Genomic DNA, 21,194 nt, shown 5'->3' on the forward strand with positions numbered 1-21,194 from the left:
CATAACATGATCTCGTTGAATTCGTTTTGAGGGTTGGAGAACGTATTATGCAATTTTAACACTAATTTAACAATCTTGTAAATGGTTTCAAAAAAATAACAATCTTGTAAATTATCTTGTACAAAGCACTTATATAATAAATCTACTGAAATTGCCATTTCCATAATGATCAAATCATCAACAAAGTTGCTTGCAGTTGTTGGGCTAACAATAGTATGTTGCTCCCATCAAAATTTAAGACGGAGGTAATGTTTTTCTTGAACTTTCTCAATTGTCTCGTTTGATAATTTAAATATTTCCATATTGATCGAATCAACAAAGTTGCTTGCAATTGTTGGGCTAACAATAGTATGTTGCTCCGATCAAAATTTAAGACGGAGGTAATGTTTTTCTTGAACTTTCTCAATTGTCTCGTTTGATTATCTAAATATGTTTCCAAGTATGTAATTAGGTCCCGTTCCGATTTACTGAAAACAACTAAACTGAATTGATTGGGGTTGAACTGAACTAAATTGATAGATTAGAGCTGAACTAAACTGAAATGAATATATCTTAAGTAATTATTTATGAGAAAAGAAAATTAAGAATTGAACTGAACTGAATTAATTGGAGCTGAGCTGAACTGAAATGAAATTAAGTTAACCTGAACAGGCTCTTATTATAGAGTAATATCCTATAACCTCGCTTCTTTATAATTTCTTCTTAATAAAATTGAAGAAATTATTAAAATCATATGGTTACTCATATTATAAAACCATCATTCTAAATTCGATCAATAATCCTAGCCGATCACTAATACTCTATTAACTCAATTTTTCATGACTTATTTTTTATTTTATTTTTTTTTTCGCGCATCTTTACATCAACAAGTATAAGAAATTTTGTCTACCTTTCACTTTTGATTTTTTTTTCATGACGAGATTGAAGAAAGTAGAAAAAATGTCAAATATAGGTGACAAGTCAGAAATATAGAGATAAAAAAAAGTGGGTCCAAAAGCATTAAGAGTTGGACAATGATTCAAAGTAAGGCAATGATAATTGCAAGTGAAGCATGGGAGAAATAACGATGATAAACCAATTATTAAATAGTAATATTATAATACGAGTAGTAGTACTCGTACTACTGAGAGTAGTGAAGCAAGGAGCAGGGGGCCGACAAGATGTTGGGTGATGATTGAGTGTCCCCACGAGTGCGTGCTAGCTGTCCCACGTGTCCCCTACCACAATTTATTTATTTTCTTTTTATTCCCAATAATTAGAATTACTCGTACATCCCTATTTCACGACATATTTAATCCCCACCAATCATCATCTTTTGTGGGCCCCCACACTTTCTCTCTCCTCCTGGGGCCGTACGAGGCTCACTTCCCATGTGATTTGCACGTGATCGAGGCCCCCTCCCACAACCATCAACATCCCCCTTCCTTCTTTTCGATGTTCTACTTTCGTAACCCTACCCCTTTTGTCAACTTGTGATTATTTAATTTCTACTTTTGAAATTACTATATTGCCCTTTTATTTTTTAAATAGGGTGTAATGTCTTGTTCAATCAATCATAATGGGATAATAGAGTAATTATTACGGACACACACCCAACCTCCACCCTATGACCTATTTCTATTTAAGATAGAATTTGTGGGCTCCCTCTTTCTCAATATATGGAGTATACCGGTATTTTATTATATTTTTAATTTAATTTTGACTTTTGTCACTATTTATCTAAGCTATTTAGCGTTTTTTGTGTACGATTGATCATATTGTGTGACCGTTTGGAAAATAATAAAGTATTATAACTTATATATACTCCATATTTCCACAAAAAAAAAAAAAAAAACTTATATATACTCCATAACATTTATCAAATAACCCCTGTAACATTAACGAAGTAACCTTCGGTATGGTCAACCATATGCAAGTGGATGATAAACGTTTTGTCACTATTATTATGTGTTGATAAACATGTCTAAATGAAATGTGTTAACTAAAACAACGCAGTGGAATTGAAATTTAATCATGTTTGATCTCCTTAAACTTGTTTGAATACATATGCACAATTCATGATATGATTTGTATAGCTTTTTTTGCTATTTAAGTGTTGGGTCTTATTCTTTTCCGTTGTATTGAACTGAACTAATCCTATATGATTAAGTTAACGATTTGAGATGAGCTAACTCCACCGAAACACATAAACACTAATTGAAAAAATGGGAGATTATTATTATTTTTTTTTTTCATAGGCAAGAGTACATTTGAATTTCTTTTCATTAATAACATAGGGAGTAAAATAAGAGAGTGATTGGACAAGTCAAAGAATGGAAGAAGGGATTTGTCATGTCTTGATAAAAAGAATACTCTTTCTTTATCTCTCTAATAAATAAAAGTCGAAAGATATGAAAGTGTAGGGCTGTTTGATAGATTTTTTGCATCCTACCAACCTAATAATATTGGCAGGCATAACTGCGGAATATCTGAGCTACATATTCATAAATCATACTCATAATATTTGGAGTATTTTATAGTCTGCCTCTACCTTTGCCTAGGTTTATTTATCTTTATTTATGTTTACATGATTTATTTATCTGATCAATACTACTCATAGCTAGCATCATCATCGGATTCTCTATCTCAATTTAATTTCTCATTTTTTTTTTTTGGAAGTCTTCCCCATGCATCGTGCTTTCTCATTCTTATGTCTCTTAACACCAATTTAAAGTTTGTTTAGTCATTCATATATTCGACTACTTCTCATTTTATTCATTTGTACTAATCGGTTGTCAATTTCAATTATTCCTCGATCATGTTTATCTATCTAAGTTATTCCAAGAGATTAGTCAAGGGTTGAGAGTTTTAGACATAATAGCGAGACCCTGTTCTTTAAAGTTGATTCGCTGAAATTTACTTTTCAATGCTTAATAAATAATAATAATACTTAATAAATTTAATAATTAATAATAAATAAATAATTTAACAAAATTATAACTATTAACACTAACATTAATATTAATAATAATAACTATTATTCTGCTTTGCAAAAATCTACCCTATACTGGTGACATCTACTTTGTTCGGCTCTTCTAAAATTTGCTTTACCCAGAAGCTCAAAAAATATAAGCGTTGAAAATAAGCTCATCTATATAGAAACATGTATGCATTGATGATATTTTAGCTTTTTGTTCTTCTTTTAATTCCGTTTCTTGGTGTCACGTTAAGCGGGATAGAAATGTTGTTGCTCACAATTTAGCCCGTTTAACACCATTTGGTATAGAGCAAATTTGGGAGAACCATAACCCTTGTGAGGTTTCTCCGTATGTAATGATGGACAAATTATCAATATAATGACACCTTAACGGGTTTTCATAAAAAAAAAATATATGCGTTGACAATATAATAATTCACTCAGTAAAAGTAAGAAATCTATTAGCAAAATAAATCAACAAAAAGGTGAAGTCGTGAAGACAATTAGTATGAGTAAAATTAATCATCGAAATGAATCAGGAAAATATAAATTTAGATTAACTAAAAAATAATTAAATTGAGAATCAGTACATAACCTTATCATATACAGACGATTATTTATGAATTATACTCCATCCGCAATTTTAAGTTGTTTATTTTACTATATTTGGTCAATTACTTCACTTGTTTGACTAATGTTTTCTATTCATACCTAATAGAATTTACAAATTGTTAAATTTAATTGTTGACAAGCAAATCATAATTGAATAACGAAGAAAAAAAAAATAAAAAGAGGAATTACTAACCTGTATAAAGTATTACATAATTAATAAACTATCGTTGTAATGAATCCAACTGCACAATTAATTGTTTCTCCTTTAAATTAGTTTGCAACTATAAAATATAAATTGTTTGATGTGTGGCTCATCCTAATTCGATGTTTATAATACGTAGCAATAAAACCCAGCTTCAGAAGTTGCTTTCCCACAAATTTCCCAAAGCATGATACGAGTAATTCGTTCTTTCACTATTATTGCCAAGATTTTGACAACACATTATGCTAGTACTGCTTAACGACCCATTATATTATTAGACTCTCCATCTAATTATTTTAATATCAATCAATTCACGACCGCAAATGATTAATCTTGGTTATCATGCATTAAGGATGATTGAATAATTATTGTGCACCTAAATAAACCAAATCCAAGGGATATAATCTTCCACAATTCCACCAAATAACTTTGATATCTAGTGGAATTATATTGTTCCATTGAATTAAAGTTTTTTTTTTAGATTATATCTTATTGTTTTATGCACATAAATAATGAAATAGACACTGTATTATGAGATGAAGGACTCTACTGTTAACCGGATTTAATAGGAGTAGTCAGAGTATTTACATACTAATACATAGTATTTATTTATTGCTTTAAATTAAGTTTTGAGATCAATTTTACAATAGCTTAAGGCATGCAAAACTATGGTGAATGTTCTTACGTTTTATGTATCACGTTGTACTACTTAATTTGTTAGGTAGTTGTACTTTGACATTCTGCAATAAGTTATTATTACTGTATGTTTTGTCCAAGATATGATTAAGTTGGAAAATTACGGTATATCATACTGACACATTGTAAATAAATTTTAAGAGACAAAATATAGTACTATAGAATTTTTAAAACAAACAAACTTACGTATTATAAAAATCAGAGTACTACGCAACAAGAAATTTTGAACAATATCTAATTTTGACATGAAATTGTGAAGAAGGTGGTAACATTTGCAAACTAAGGATTAGACAAGCCAATTTGTAGTTAGAAAATCTACCACGCACGTAGTTGATTTGTCACATGTCACACCTATAACTCGACTAATACGTACGCACCACACATAATGTTATTCATGTTGTAAACAACGCATTTCACTCGCAAAAATTTGCGTTAAGATTGAAAGAAGAAAAAACCGAACAATTGCACGAATTTTTTCATAGGTGATGATCACAAGAATGCTAGCTGTTGATATAGATTGCAACTTGTAAAGAGTGAAAATGTGTATGTGTATGTGTTCATGCATGTGATTACATAAAATTTTGAGCTTTATACATATTAATCATGACCTAAATAGATGTATCATATCTTTTGGGATTTTTAATGTTGCACGAATTGTATTATGAATGTGTTTTGTAAATCATGAACCTTTAAATATATGATTGGTTCATATTAAAATAAGACTAAATTAAGTTATTTTTTTGTTTTTTTTTCCATACACTTACATCTTCTTATTAGCGCGTAGGTATTACAGGGACCGGAGGCTATAGGTACAAATTTAATTTAATTCTTGCTAGTAGACTTAAATCGTAAATGTTTCCCAAGATATAATGTTGATACTCCGTACTATTTCACTTAGGAAGGGTTTGTTTAATTAGTTAAGAGTACGTATTAAATAATTTTTTTTTTTCAATAGGAACTTGACACCTTTTTACTTAATCACTCACGGGCAAGTTATTATGACCATTTAATTTACAATAATTGTTAACAGTCATATGCATGTACTATTCAATTCCACTGAAATACACGTAAATTAAATTGATTGCAACTAAATGAATTTTACCTATTGATACGTAACATACGTTATAAGCACAAAACTAGTCAAAGCTAAGCTCATACCACCAAGTAGGTACATAAAATAAAATTTTCCTTGGCCATGGAGCGTCAAATTATACACGAGTCTTGCTTTCAATTCAATCAAGTAATTTGTTAAGTTTAATTAATTTTGGTGCGAGTATTTTTTATTTTTTTAGAGAGTCATAAAAGGCAAGGGTTAGAATCAATCTCAGGATCTCCTGAAATCGAGAGAGAAGCTCTAACCACTTGAAATATCTCTCACTCTGTGAATTAATCAACTTATTAAATTACATTTGTTAGTAAACAATTATTGCAAGAACTAATGATTACCTAAAAAACTAAATAATTTGTGTTTATGCCCTCACTTGGAAAGAGGGATAATGGAGATCATAATCACAAGGATATGCCACATCATATCATGGATCAATCAAAATTTAACTTCTTACCTTTAAAAGCTATGGTGTATATAAATATATATATTGAAAATAATTGATAATAACATCCCCTTCACTCCTTATTGCTGTACTTATCTGATACATGATAGTATACAATATATATTTTGTGAGACTCTAAAACAATAATAATAAATAACAAATATAAAGTATTTCAATAAGCAAAATTTAAAGATTCCTTTTGTAAAGTAGACTGATTATTAGCAATATGATACCCAAAATAATATTACTTCATGATTTAGAGATAATCTTCATTGCTAATTTTACAAGTCTCGTTGCCTTAAACCATGGCACATAAGTTTTTTGCGAAAACCAATATCCAGATTCATATCATCACAAAGAATAAAAGCAAACGGACGGAGGATAACATATACCATAAACTTATGCTTTTAATTAAATTTATTGAAATAAAAAAAAAATAAAATTGGTTAAATTGGTCCTCTAACTATTATGATATGCCATGAAGTAATATATGAAGTAACTATTTTTTTATGTCAAAATTTATTAAGATTGCTTGGGTGATTTATAATAGTGTAGTATGTAATTTGTATCCAACACACACATTTAAAAAAAAAAACTTATTATGAGAATGATGATACATGGATTTAGGATGGATGACATGCAAAATCTATGTTTAAAATTGAGCCGAATTAGTAGAATAATGAATTGAATTGAAATGAAATGAGATTCAAATAAGTCTAATAGAATAGGGCCTAGATACAGTAAACATTACCGTTCTTAATATTCATATTAGATAATACTCCTTATAATGGAATAGGATTCCCATTATGTAGTTGTATAAATTAATCTTTGGTAAGATTTGTGGAAAGAAGTAGCCTTTAAACATAGTAAAAGTTACCTTTGTAATCTATATTAATAAGTTGAAAAGACAAATAAGTACAATTAGACTTAGATTAAGGATGAAAAAACACATCGTGCCACCACATTGTTTACCTCGGTTTTCACATAAATCTCTCTTCCAAACAAACCAAACGATCAAGTTGCATCAAAAAAACATATCAAACTCTTCCATTATTACAAATCATGTGTATCCAACGCTTCTCCATTTTCCAGCACACACCCAGCAAAGCACACGTGTATTCCCAGCTCCCCCGCACGTGCAACTCCAGTCAATGTTTTGAGATCTGGTCAACGCTCTTTTTATGGGCTTCCAAGAATAATTAACCCAATTATTAGTCCCATAATTATTTTTACTTAGTAGAATCCCGGGAAACACCGGTTACGTGGAAGCACGTACGGATTCATCTTGGCCGTTGGATTGTTATTATTTTAATCGAAGCCGTTGATCCCAAGATGAACCCACACGTGCAATGTAGGTGAGATAAAATTAGAAGTGGGTGCGAACATATCTGGACCCCCGATGTGACCGGCTTAGTTGGTCACCATGTGATTTCCAGGAAACGGTTAAGATGATCGTTAATCAATAGATCTTGTTGGAATTATGAATTATTGGAGATTATTACTTGGTGTACAACTATCATTTAACTAATCATAGCATAAACCATAATTATCGTTAATTATTGGTTATACTCCCAGTTGTAAGTACGCAGCTAAAAGAGTGTAAAAATGACTATGCCATTTAATAATATACGTGTTGTCAGTAATTTTACTTTCAGATATGGTCGGATACTCAGGTGTATGCACTAACGTATACAACTTTATACAGAGTAAGAATATAAAAAGTTCTATACATAACTACGTTTAGTGTATGTGTGTATGTATATTGTATATATTCATAAAATAATAATTCGTATATAGTAGTTACTAGTTAGACAGATAACTCATCTAAGTTAGGTATGAGCTTGTGTTAAATTAAATGTATAAATACTACAATAGTATATGTATTATAAATAAATATTTTTTTTTCAAACTTTTAATTCAACAAATACATGAAGATCATTAAGCATGGGTGGTAAATCTCTTGCAAATTGTAGTAACATAGTGAATAGATGCCAATTCACAACCATTAGAAATTGACATTTGAAGCATCTAGATCACATTTCGTAATTGTAATACATAATCAGACAATTGTCAATTGAAAATTTGTTTTATTTGATCGAGTTGATCGATATTATATGATCCATGACATATCACATATTATAAGATGTTACGTTAGGATTTTGCTCAATCATTCTGGTAATATTTAATGTATTAAAATTTTAATTTTTCTTAAGATTGGCACTTAATTAAGAGGCTAATAAGGAGATGTCCAGTTGATTGTTAAACAAAATAGAATTATAACGATGTGTTTAGGGATGCCGACTAATATCTCATTTGGTTCAACTGATTATGAATATATAATAAGACGACAATTCCACAAAACATCAAAATATATACTACATATATACATATTTAAACACATCATCTTGATCCAATCTTCTACACTTTAGATAATAATGGACTGATCAACTTGATTAGTAGCTCACATGATATATATAATAACAATAAAACTATAAAAGGTATGTTACTAAGGCATTTGATTTACTTTTATTCTGTTCATATTTAGATTACATTTCAGTTGATCAATGATGTAGTCGAGATTAATTTTAATACTGTGTTGTACTACTGCTCTCCAAAACTCTAAACAAATAAAGCGATAAATAAGTTTACAACCTTTTAAAATCCGTTCTAGTTAAACAAGGTGCCAAACACAAACCATAAATGAAGTATTAACACATTCATCAAAACCTTAAACAAAACATTTAAGACAACAAATTGTCTTCATTTCTCATGGCAAGTGGACATAGGGTTTGCACGTGTAATGGTACGGATGATAGAAGTTAACCTATTTTAAAAGATGATAAATTAATGGGATTAGTCAATAATACCCTTAGGATTTACTGAAAGAGGGGTATTATAGGAAGGGTAATTTGGTAAAAAAGAGTGAAATATAATAATTATAGAAAGACACAAGTGATAGGGAAGCATGTTTGGTTGGTGGGATTTCCCATAATTGGGAATGACAGAATATAGAATTGCACATGATATGTGTAATCATTACAATAAGTTTAATCACAATTCTGAGATTGATGTTAGCCTAATCATGATTTTGGATTTAACAATCAAAATTTTGGATCCCCTATTATAATTAATTTATTATTAACATTATTATTAATAACTATAGTATAGTACAATAATTTTATATTCAGTTAATAGACTCAAAGCAGTTGATCATGATGGGATTTGTCATAGTTGCGAGGCATGGAGGACCCACACTAATCATCGTTCTATAATCTATTCCCAATCATATATACTCATATTATTTAAGTTTGATCATGTGGTTAAGATTATTAATTAGTATAAAATTAAATATTAATAAGCCATGTTAAAGAATATTTGCGACTTGGACCATAGTGAATCTAGGACCAGTTCAATTTGACTCTTGTTTTTGAGCTTTTGGCATGTTATTTGATACATTTTTCGGTTAGATGATAGGTTTTGGCACCCTTATTATTTTAGAGATTAGTTAATATTTCACAAAATTGTTAATTAGGATTCTGTTGTTTAAGTGGTAAGCTTTAACTTGATATCATCTCACTTTTATCCTAATTTTTTAACAAAAAAACTTAAAATAATGCACATATTTACAAGTTATTATGCGATAAATCAATATACAAATATAGCAATATTAAATGAGTAGCTAAATTTTTTCTTCTTCTTCTTAGAAAAAAAAAAAAGGAGAGTAGCTAAATGGTTAATTACTTCACCTATCTCCACCTAACACCTCATATATTAAAATTAATAACTTCACCAAACTCCATGAAGTATGTTTTAGTTAAATTTTTTGATTTAATATGACCAAAAATAGGTATCAAGTTTCCAATAATAAACAATAAAAGTATTGCGCTACTCGTAATTTTTATTGGTAAAACATCTAAACGATACATCATAATAAACTATGTTCTCTTAATCTGTATTATACTTCGTATTTTTCATGACAATTAAAATGGGATGAATGGAGTAATTAATAATATACCAAGCTAGATTCCCTACCCAAGAGCCATACTACAAAAACATGAAGTATAAATTGAAGTAGGTAGCAATTAAGTTGTAGTACCGTCTTAAAAACTATATCTATAATGTTGGTTTACTATAATTTCATTCATGAACATTGATTCAATACTTAATATTAACAAAATTTGTCATTTTTTCCCCGCCAACCAACCTTGGTCACTTTATTCAGATGTAAAAAGTTAAACTTTATCACCATTGGTTCATGTAGGATATATATACTACCTCCAATTTTTACTACTTCGTAGTTGCAATTTTGGGGTATCATTTGTGAGATACAGGGTATAAAATATATTAAATTTGTAACTAATAAAAATCGAAGGTAGTATATTTTTTTCAATAAAAGTTGAAAGATTTGAATGATAGGCATGGTTGAGGATTGAGAATTTGAGATGCTAGCATTGCTAATAAAAAACACAATACAAACTGTTTGGACTTTTTAACCCTCGCAATAACATGGGCCATGCTATTGGGCTGAAAGTGGACAGTAAAAATATGGACTGTTATACCAATAGGTCTATGGTAGAACCTGGTCCATCTAAAATAGGTGGACCACTAGCCCAAATACCACAATCCATCATCACAAACACATTACAAATAAAGCGGCCCAACCTCTCCTTTCTTTCTTTCCACTCCAACAACATTCTGACATAATGAATTATGAACTTATAGCCATCAACACAAACACTACGAAAAATTCTCGTTTCTCTCTCATCTGAAAATTCAAGCATAGCCATGGATGAAAAGCAAGAAAACAATGCAGAAAGCTAAATAAAATTTCTGAACTTATACATTCTTTAAATTTCTTTGAATTTGCAATTACTCGTTCGTAGTTGTTATAATTTGTTAAAATTTCATTCGTAGTTTTTGTAAATTGGGTATAATTTTTGAACATTTTTCACATTTTTTAGGGACCCAAATTCTTCTGATAGTGATGAAGATCAATTGTAAGTAAATTAAAACCCTATATAATTGTTGAATTTTGAAATTAAATGATGAATTGAAACCCTGAGTTATTTGAACAGGACAATTTCTCAAATCCGAAGCAAAAGGAAGAAGAAATTGGATATAACAAGTCCAATTGTTGATCCAAATATTTTAAAAGAGATAGACAAGCAACATTCAGAAAATGGAGAAACCGGGTAAATCATAGGCTCAAAGTTCATATAAATCGTAACTACTGTTCAAATGATTTGTGGTTTTAGTACATATAATATGTGATTATCGTTCAAATATTTTGTGATTTTAGTTCATATATTTCGTGATTACTGTTCAAAAATTGATATCGTTATTTTTTAAACTAAGAAGCATTTATTTTATAAGTTCAAATGTTTTGCGTTTTTAGTTCATATAATTCGTGATTACTGTTCAAATATATTGTGGTTCTAGTTCATATAATTTGTGATCAATGTTCAAATATTTTGTGGTTTTAGTTCATATAATTTGTTATTACTGTTTAAATGTTTTATGGTTTTATTTCATATAATTTGTGATTCCTGTTCAAATTTTGATATTGTTATTTTTTAATCCAAGAAGCATTTGTTTTATTACAGCAACCAATCTGAACTTCAACCCAAATCCACCACCCAACACCAATCAAGAAGCTGAGAATCAAGCTAAAAAGAAAAGTCAAAAGGAGACTGAAAATCAAGCTAAAAAGGAAGCTCAAAAGAAGGCTAAGAAAGAGTCTCAAAAGAAGAATGTTCAGAAGAAGCAAGAAAATGTTAAGAAGAAGAGAGAGGAAGTTTAGAAGAGTGAAATTAAGGAGAAAAAAAAGAAAAAGAAGAGATAATGTTGATGATTTCTTTGATCTAGACAATGTTGTGGATCTAAATTATGATCGAAAAAGAAGTAAAAAAATCAGATTAAATAGGGAAGAGTGATCTTATAAAGAAGGAAAAAAAAAGTTAAGATGGCGGGATTTAAAGAATAAGGTGAAGTTGTGTTTAATTAAGAGAAGAGTGTGTTTAATGCCTGGTCCACATAGGATAGATGGACCAGGGTCTATGTAAGAATTTGTACTGTTACATAGTATGAAAAAGTTTTTATATCTATATGGCCCACATGAAAGATTGGAGGTACCATGACAATTATATGGGTAGACCTCTAATATAAGCCTGAATGGTTTGGACTTGTGGAGAAGAGTTTGGGCCTTTTATCAGAAATTAGCCCATTTATTAATTGTGGTTTAGCCCAATAAATGACCGAGCGTTATACTTCGTATATATTTTGCATACGAAGTATATTGGTAGAACATTGTAGGGATTGTGAGAGATTACTTTCAGAGTTTACAATATGGGATGTAGTGTGAATATTGCTAGATGGAACTGCCCCTCCTTCACCGTTGCTTTGCCTTTTATATAGATGATTGCTAGGTTAAATTCTAGCTGTTGCAAGGAGATAAAGTTGCTCCCATGATTCTCGGACTATGGTTGCTTGAAACGTTTTTTTTCTGTTTTGATATCTAACGAATTGAATCAGCTGAGCTTGGACTAAGTCTTCTTTACTTATCTCTTCCTAAAAATTAGGGAGTTGTTTCTTGACTTCGTCTTCCGCCAATGCTTAGGGCTCGTCGTCACATTCCGTCTTCGTCAAGACAGGTCTTCGTCACTGACTATGCTTGACTGCCGTTGACTTAGACTTGTAGATTTTTACCCATAACACGTCTATAAACAAGTTACTTTGTTTAGATAGTACTTAATCTTCCCAATAAAATCAATATTACTAGGATTAAGATTGATTTTCAACCTTTTTGAAGTTTCATAGTCAGGTTGGTTCGAATGAGTCAACTTCGCACACATGCAAATCGTATTCATGTTAGTAAACATAGTACACCATCATCCTTTCTAGGGTGGGGGTGTAACAAAATCATAATCCATATTACTAATAGGAATTAGAACACCGAACATGATTTGAATAAATTTAATAGCCAATTTGGTTACATCGTACAAGTTACACACCACGAGTCCAACAAAATCCTAGCTTTAAACTTTATTCCATGATACCAGATCCATTTGAGACTCTTTCAATGAGGTAGTGACTCATATTGACAGGCTTTTACCTTAAGCAAAGAATAACAAAAAAGCTTATTCTTTTTCACTCGGCAAAGAATATGCTATTGCTATTTTCTTTCCGCCCTAACCCAAATTCCTTTCACTTTGTTAGGTTTTGATGTCTCCCCTTTTAAATTTTATTATTTGGCTTATAATGCTTTAATTGAATGGATAGTCAATTGCCTTACCTGTTATTCAAATAAGGTATCTATCCCACACTTTCTAATGTAGAAAGTTCTACTTTTCTCTAACCTAACCGATACGGAAACAGGATAATGTTTCAAGTTTATCTCGATTCATTTAATAGTACCAAATATACTGTCTAAAATTAATTGTCACGATAATGGTGTAATTTAAATCAGTAATGTGACCACTAAATCCAGATCATAAGCACCTTTACAAGAAATATGTTTAATTTGTATGACTTACCATCAAATTATCTGCATGACAAGCAGACAAAGCTAACGGACAATCTCCAAGAAGAATGTAACTTAGGACAATTTTTAGTGTAAAAACTCTAGAGGAGGAAATCCTACATAAGTAAAAATACAGCTAGTGCATTGAAGCACTCTCTTGATCAACAGAGCAGCAAAATTGCAAAATGACTTGAAGTTCACCAAATTGCTACTCAAAAAATTTTCAGCAAGTTCGAAAAATATTTGAATGTAGGGTATATTGATTCAAGTTTCAATTAAAGTAGCAGCTTCTGAGCTGACAAGATCAATCCAAGACTAACATTCAGAATTCCCTTTCGAGTGCATTACATTTTAATATTCGACACTAGAAACTCTGTAGATTAATTTTCATTGGCTATGTGTTACACTACCAAAGCTCAGCAACCCAAAATTCTATCAGGAAAAAGGCTTCATAATTGATTTCAAAGTATTTTACCTATGAAATTTTACTAGTTGGCTGAGCTTCACTGCCAATTTACAGGAGTTACAACTTACAACTCAAATCTCTAATGACAAATGGACATCTTCAGCACAATATAAGGTTCATAGTCATAAGCTACAATATGGTAGCATTGAGCAGATACTATTTGTATGTCATAGCTGATTACAGAGTAATCTTTGCAAATTTCTATACATTGTGTATCCAAGTAAAATTCCGATGATAACTAAAATTACAAAGATATGGCCCCTAAGCCCTAAGGAAGACAAGTGATGCGAATAAGACAGCTAAAATAACCTTCATTACCTCACAGAGCTTCTTTTAAGTTGCCCAGCTGTTCTCTTAATGGATTCAATTCGTTGAAGTCTGATCTGCTCCCTGAATTTGGCAATGAACTCATCAGCTTTCTTATCAACATCAGGCCCCTCATCAACATTATCAGAAGGCGGTTCCTCAACCTTTGCTGTTTCCACTCGTTCTTCAACATAGTTATCATCCTCGCTTTCAGAATCATCATCACTTCTCACCAGAACTTGTTCAAGAAAATCCCTAGTTTCCTTTGGGTATTCTGTGAAAGATCCCCTTGAAATTGGATTGTAACCTGTAGTTTTTCTCTCTGACTTTTCAGACATGTCTGATGACTCTGAATCATTTTCCACTGATCTTCTGTTTTCTTCATCAACATCTCGGGATTTCCTTGCAGATATCATATCACCAGCTCTAACAGTTCTAACAGACTTCCCCACAGATGAACTATCACTGCCACTTCTAGGTTTTGTTTCAAAACCAGTATAACTTCTGTTCAATGGTTCCTCCCTATTTGCCCCGCCTATGTCCTTTGGTTCACTCCATATTCGTTTAAACTCCTTGCGACGACTGGACTTTTCATCATTGAGCTCACTGGAATTCACCTTCACAAATTGTGATTTATGACTAGGTGGAGGTGGTGGAGGAGGCGGAGGTGGTGGGAGATGGGAACTATAAACAGGCTTCTTTCTCCCATAATCCTCAACACTTTTAGCTAGAGACTCTGATGATAAGGATGGTGCAGGAGACAGCTTCTTTGGTGAGGACAGTGTAGGGGATGGAGAGAGCTTCTTAGGTGAAGAAGACGATGAGCTAGATCGAGATGACAGAGAAGACTCTGATCTCAAGAGTTGAGCAGCCCCACTCTCCTCAAGTGATGCAGGGAGTGAATGCAAGGAAGAATCAATGGATTCTTTATTAACTTCCAACCTCCCTGATCTCGATCTCCACGGAATTGGAGATGGAAGCACAACACTCTCTTCAACCTTCTCCTTACGCTCCTCAACAACTTCATCATCCAATCCCCCATAATCCCCACCTGAGGGTTTCCTTGAAATCCTTGAAAAACCCCTTGAACTCGAACTCGAATTCGAATTAGTCCTACTCAATGATCTAGAAACCTCACCATCCCCATTAACAGACCCAAATTCACTATGAACCGAGCCTCGAGATTTCACACTATCATTCCTGCTCATTCTCCTAGAATCATTCCCACTCTTTGCACTTACACCAGAATTTGATCTAGCATAACCTCTAGAAACCCCAGAATCCTCCTCACTAACCAATTTAACATCATTTCTACTAATTCTTCTCGAATCATTTGATGATTCCTTAGAATTTGATCTAGCATAAACCCTAGAAACCCCAGAATCAACATCATTACCATCAGAAACCATTGATTTCAAACTCCTAACAGGCAATAACAATGGTTTTTCACCAAACCCAGATTTATTATCATCCACAATAGCACTATTGTTAGCAACAACAAGCTTAGGTTCATTTCTATAATACTGAGAACTCCATGTTTGAACTTTACTATTATTATTTAAACTATGATTATGAATATGATTATCAGGAGACCCAGTTGGGGAATCAGCATCATCATCAAAAACAGAAGGAACTTGAAGCAATTTAGAAACATAAGACTGAGCAGTATCAATATCACCCTCTGAATCATCATCAACCTTTTTACGGCTAAATAAACCATAAGAAACAGCAATTCCCACAAAAATCAAATGAAGAAGCTCCCACCATCGTGAAAAAAATGATGGGCTAACAATTTCAGGAGCTTCTGAAGGAAAAAGGGTGATTGTAACTAAGAAAATTGAGATAATTGTGGCTTTGAATAAGAAATTAGAGTAAAACTTACTTGGTTTCTTTTTGTTTTGTGTTTGGGTTGTTGGTACCCTTTTGGGTTTCGTGTATAACCCTCCGTCCGCCATTGATGAACACAAAACAAACACAAACCCAGAAACAGGGGGTTCGTATTTGATTGAAAAAGTTGCAGAAAGAAGAAGATGATGAAGAAGAGAAGCCTTGAGAATTAAGCAAAATAGAAGAGAGAGAAAGAGGAAAATGGTGAATTGGAGGGTATAAAGTTAATTGGGAAGACGTGTGATTGGTTTTTAAGATGTTTGCTTTGTGCTTTTTTTCTTTGTTTATGGTTTGTAATAGTCGTTTGCTTAGTGGGTATTGATGCCATGGGAATTTTGTGCTGTGTTTTTTCTATTCTTTTCTTTTTCAATAAAATTGTTCTACTTGTTATAACAAAACTAAATTCCAATTCTTTGCTACTCTTCTTATTTTCTCTGTTATGGAATGTTATCATGTTATTGCCTTTGCTCATCAACAATGTAGACGAAGTTTTTAGAGGCATCTAGTATAGGAATTGAGAACGCATGTAACTTAGTGAACTTAGTCAATCAGTCATGCGGCTCTGTAGAAGTATATAGTGTTATATTGGATCATGTAAAAGCATAGAGCGACTATATTGAATCTTATACGTGTATGTTTTACGTGCTCAAGTTCAAGGAACTACTAGACTGCTTAATATAAGTATAGATTTGAATGAGTCACTAAAGTTCTTCATTCTAGTTATGTAAGTTCAAAATTTGGAAAATCAAATAAAATGAATGTCACCTATAACTTTATAAGTCCTATCTTTTCACCGTAATTGTGTGAAAAACACTCAAACAATCATGTTATATTCGCCTTTCTTAAATTGAATGAAATCACTAATTTACCAAACTTGCAATTTTCTAATTCCCAAATTACTATATCGTTTAATTTGTACTAACGTTATTATGTGGGAAATACTTCATTTAAAGTATTGAATATGGAAAAGGAATTTAGAAAATATTGGTAGCAGTCCCGAGAAATTAGCTAGCTAAGGACTTGTGGTAAACCTTAACAAATTGAGTACTAAAGGTCTAAAGCAGTATGACAGTATGAGTAATAAACTTTATAATGGAATAATATTTGATGTTTACATGTATAAAGATCACAGGATTCACAGCAAAGTGACAAACTAATTGTGGTCTTGTGGATCCAGGCCATCTAGTTGGGCTAGCAATGCTAGGTAGCTAATTTAGAAATTAGAAACTTTTTTTTTTTTGAAAAGAAGAAGATGGGAATTATTATTGCAAATCAAGTTCCACCAAAGGTAAAGGCCCTGTTTGATTGGGTGTAAAATGTTTTCAATTGAAAATTATTTTCCATGAAAAACTTTTTCCATGTACTTTCCTACACATTTTCCCTTGTTTGGTTATATGTAAAACAATTTTCCAATTTAAACGAAATAAAAATAATATTAGGTGATACAATTGCAAACACTCGTGGGCATGATAAAAACATGTAAATATATGAATGAAAATAAAATTTGCAGCAAGTAGATTGCATCTTATAACAAATTCCCAATTTATAATCATTTTTAGAAAACTTAATCACTTCAGAAAAATAATTTCAAATCGATGAATTAACAATTTTTGTGCAAAAATACCCTAAAATTATCAAAATATGGGCAAAAAAAAACCTAATGTAATAAGATTTTAAACCCAATTAAACTCTAGATTAATAATCAAGTCAAGAAGAGAGAGAATATTACCAATTTGCAACAAGAGATCAAGTGAGGAGATCTACTTGATTTTGCAGCTTAAGGAGAACTGAAGAAGGGGAAAGATAGAAGGGGAGAGGAAAATACGACTTCCTTTCTAATTTGGGGGAAAACAATTTCTTGTATAAAGGAAAATAGTTTTCAGTCCAAAATTTTCTTTTCATACTTGGCCCAAACCAAACAATGTAAAGTATGGAAAACTATTTTCCTCGCAAAGATTTTCAACCCAACCAATACTTTGGGGAAACAAACCAAACTAGCCCATACAAACTAGCTTATCATTACCTCTCGTGTCCCATCTAGCAATTAAATCAGCCACTATGAGAATTAACGAAAAAAAAATCAAACAAACTAGATAACCTCTTAATATCATCATACAATAGGAAAATCGGTGCTCGACCAATTTCTGCATTGTTGATTGCCTTCTGCACATTTATAGCATCTCCCTCCACTCCTCCAGCCACACGTTGCAAAATCCAAGACGAAGGGCGAGCTGAAGCCCGTATCTAGCAGCCACTGCCTCGGCTATATTGGCCTCCCACAACACATCAACCTTCCTCACAGCAACAACGAGAAGTTTCCCTGCCCTAGCACGAATAAAAACCCCTAAGATTAAGGTGATGGTTGAGGCCCGAAAATAGTTTTATACTCTTTCAGCAGCCAAAAAATTTTTGCAACATTTAAAATAACAATTTCCCATTGTTTACTATGAGTACAATTTTCGTTTAGCTTAATACCTTTACATGCCTTTGAGATTGAGTTTGATCAGGATGTACTGAGCTTTTGTCATGTTACTCATGTATACGAGCTAATTAATTAAGATTGGTTTGGTTTTAAAAAAAATAAAATAAAAATGATTGAGTTAATTGCAATGCTATGTAGCATATGCTACCGGTCAAAAATACTCATCATCACTACACTAACCACAAAAATTATTTCTTTATTTTTTCTTTAGGATATAGAACTAGAACGATCCTACAAATGAGTGTCTTTAATATGGATGTTAACAAAGAGAGAAGGATAATAATATTACTCCATCATGTCCCAAATGTTCTTTCCCTTTATCTGTGCGCATGTCACCGGATTACTTTAAACATAAATATTTATTTTATATTACGAAGTAATTAAAATTTATACTGCAACAATTAAATATATAGTAATAAACTACCCAATGAGATAAATTAATAAGACCCAAAATGGTCTATACGTTATATTTTATATATCGAGAGTTATTTAGAATATTACCTTAACATACGAACAATGTCAAGACCATTTTATATTTAAAAAAAAAATGTAAAGATCCTTAATAGGAAAAATAAAAAGGACCCGTGGGAATAATATCTAGAAGACAGGCAATGAATTAGATAATAATTGTTAATGCATACAAAACTTTTAAAGCATTGACAATGACAGTGGTACATAGCAGGACCCATATCCAGTAGGAAATTTTGTCAACAACTACCAATTATAGCCTCTGTTTTGAAAACAACTATCTTTTTATTTTTTTTTTAAAACAACTACCACAAAAATTTTAAAAGTTAGAGTAGCACTACCACATTACTATTTTCGGCTAGAATCTCCGGTGATAGGGGCCCACTTTTCACCTTTCCCTCCAATATGAGTTTCTCTCTCCTCTCTATATCACTGTTTATATTAGGGCTGAGCAAAACTACCCGAAAAACCGAAAACCCGTTCCGTTACCGTTCCAAAAATTAGGGTACCCGATCCGATAACCATAACGATTCGGGTACCCGTTCCGATAATTTGTTATCGGGTATGGTTTTTGGGTATCATTTTAAAATTAACGGGTACCTGTTCCGTTCCGATAAGCATTTATTTTGTTTTTTTTTTTCCTACTTAAATCTATTTTTTCAATATTTAAACTCTTACATTACTTCATAATCACTATAAATATCAATAATTAGTAATGTTATTAATAATTTGTTCAAGATCATGTGGTATTGTTGTTAATTAGTGTTAAAAAATATCATAATAACTAATTTTTTAAGTTTAATTATCACTATTAGATACTTTATAGGGTACCCGATAACTGTTCCGAAAATTCGGGTACCCGAACTTATCGGTTCGGGTTATGGATATCACTTTTAGTGATATTGGTTATCGGGTACCCGAACCATTAGTACTAATGGTATGGGTACCTGTCCCATGCTCACCCCTAGTTTATATAGGTGAAAAGTGGGCCCCTATCACCAGAGATTCTAGCCGGAAATAGTAATGTGGTAGTGCTACTCTAACTTTTAAAATTTTTGTGGTAGTTGTTTTTTAAAAAAATAATTTAAAAGGTAGTTGTTTTCAAAACAGAAGCTATAATTGGTAGTTGTTGACAAAATTTCCTATCCAGTATCGACTATGCCACCAGAATATATCAAAGGACTAAGTTATAATATCATGTTAAAGACTTGGCTTAGAAATTAAGTTGATGATTATGTATGTTGAAACCCCTCAATTAGTAAGATATTGTATAATTAAAATAAATCAATAGACTCTAATATCAACTTAGAAAAATGGTGTTGTGTTTTTTTTTCTATCTTTTTTTCATTTTGAATTCTCTTCCTAGTGCTCAAGGGCCCAGGCACCATCACGCACAAGAAAACCATCACGATAATTATTGTATACTTCGTAATTATTAGTATCACCATCACGATAACATCCACGCACAAGAAAACCTGTTTTAAGGGGGTAAAGCTTATACATACAAGGTTTCAAAAAATAAAAAAGTTATACATATAATTGTTGTATGTGATCCCTACATATAACTCTAATTTGGCATGTTTCTATTGGTTAAAATAATACGCACAAGTTCCATTAAATTCAATTTATATTTGACTCCAAATTTTCTCCTATTTTCTGTTGATGTGTCAAATTTCTAATAGTGTTATATGTATAGACAACATACAATTGTTTTACCAACAACTCTCATTTTAAGCCTGACATATGAGATATGACATGTGAACAAATCCTTGCAACTTTGTAAGCAGTAAGGACCCCACCATCATTCATCACTATTTAAATTTGTTGTGACTTGCGAAACCAATTAAACCAACCAATAGAAGCAATGCCTTATGTTCTTATCTTAAGGTATAGGATCAAATAATACATCTATACATACCAAAACGTGTCTCAATTATTCGCCACTTATTAATATTACCTCCATTACAGATTATGTGCAACGATTAGACATTTTCCCTCTCTGCTTTATGTCAAATCATTGACATAACCTGTAACGGAGGTAGTAAATAAT

At 31.7% G+C, this 21,194-nt stretch overlaps 1 protein-coding gene across 1 annotated transcript; it reads right to left on the reverse strand.

Annotated features, from left to right (window-relative positions):
* Positions 1-13,839: 13,839 nt before the first annotated feature.
* LOC110722839 (serine/threonine-protein kinase CST20-like) lies at positions 13,840-16,766 on the reverse strand. Its single transcript, XM_021902139.1, has one exon. The coding sequence runs from the start codon at positions 16,260-16,262 to the stop codon at positions 14,316-14,318; it is 1,947 nt and encodes a 648-aa protein (XP_021757831.1). The 5' UTR covers positions 16,263-16,766; the 3' UTR covers positions 13,840-14,315.
* Between the last annotated feature and the right edge of the window lie 4,428 nt (positions 16,767-21,194).

Source organism: Chenopodium quinoa, unplaced genomic scaffold, assembly GCF_001683475.1.
Source record: "Chenopodium quinoa cultivar QQ74 unplaced genomic scaffold, ASM168347v1, whole genome shotgun sequence".
NCBI classification, from domain to species: Eukaryota; Viridiplantae; Streptophyta; class Magnoliopsida; order Caryophyllales; family Amaranthaceae; genus Chenopodium; species Chenopodium quinoa.

What these genes read in the sequence shown, in the direction of transcription:
- LOC110722839 (XM_021902139.1), bottom strand. Translation starts at nt 16,262, where the DNA reads ATGGCGGACGGAGGGTTATACACGAAACCCAAAAGGGTACCAACAACC.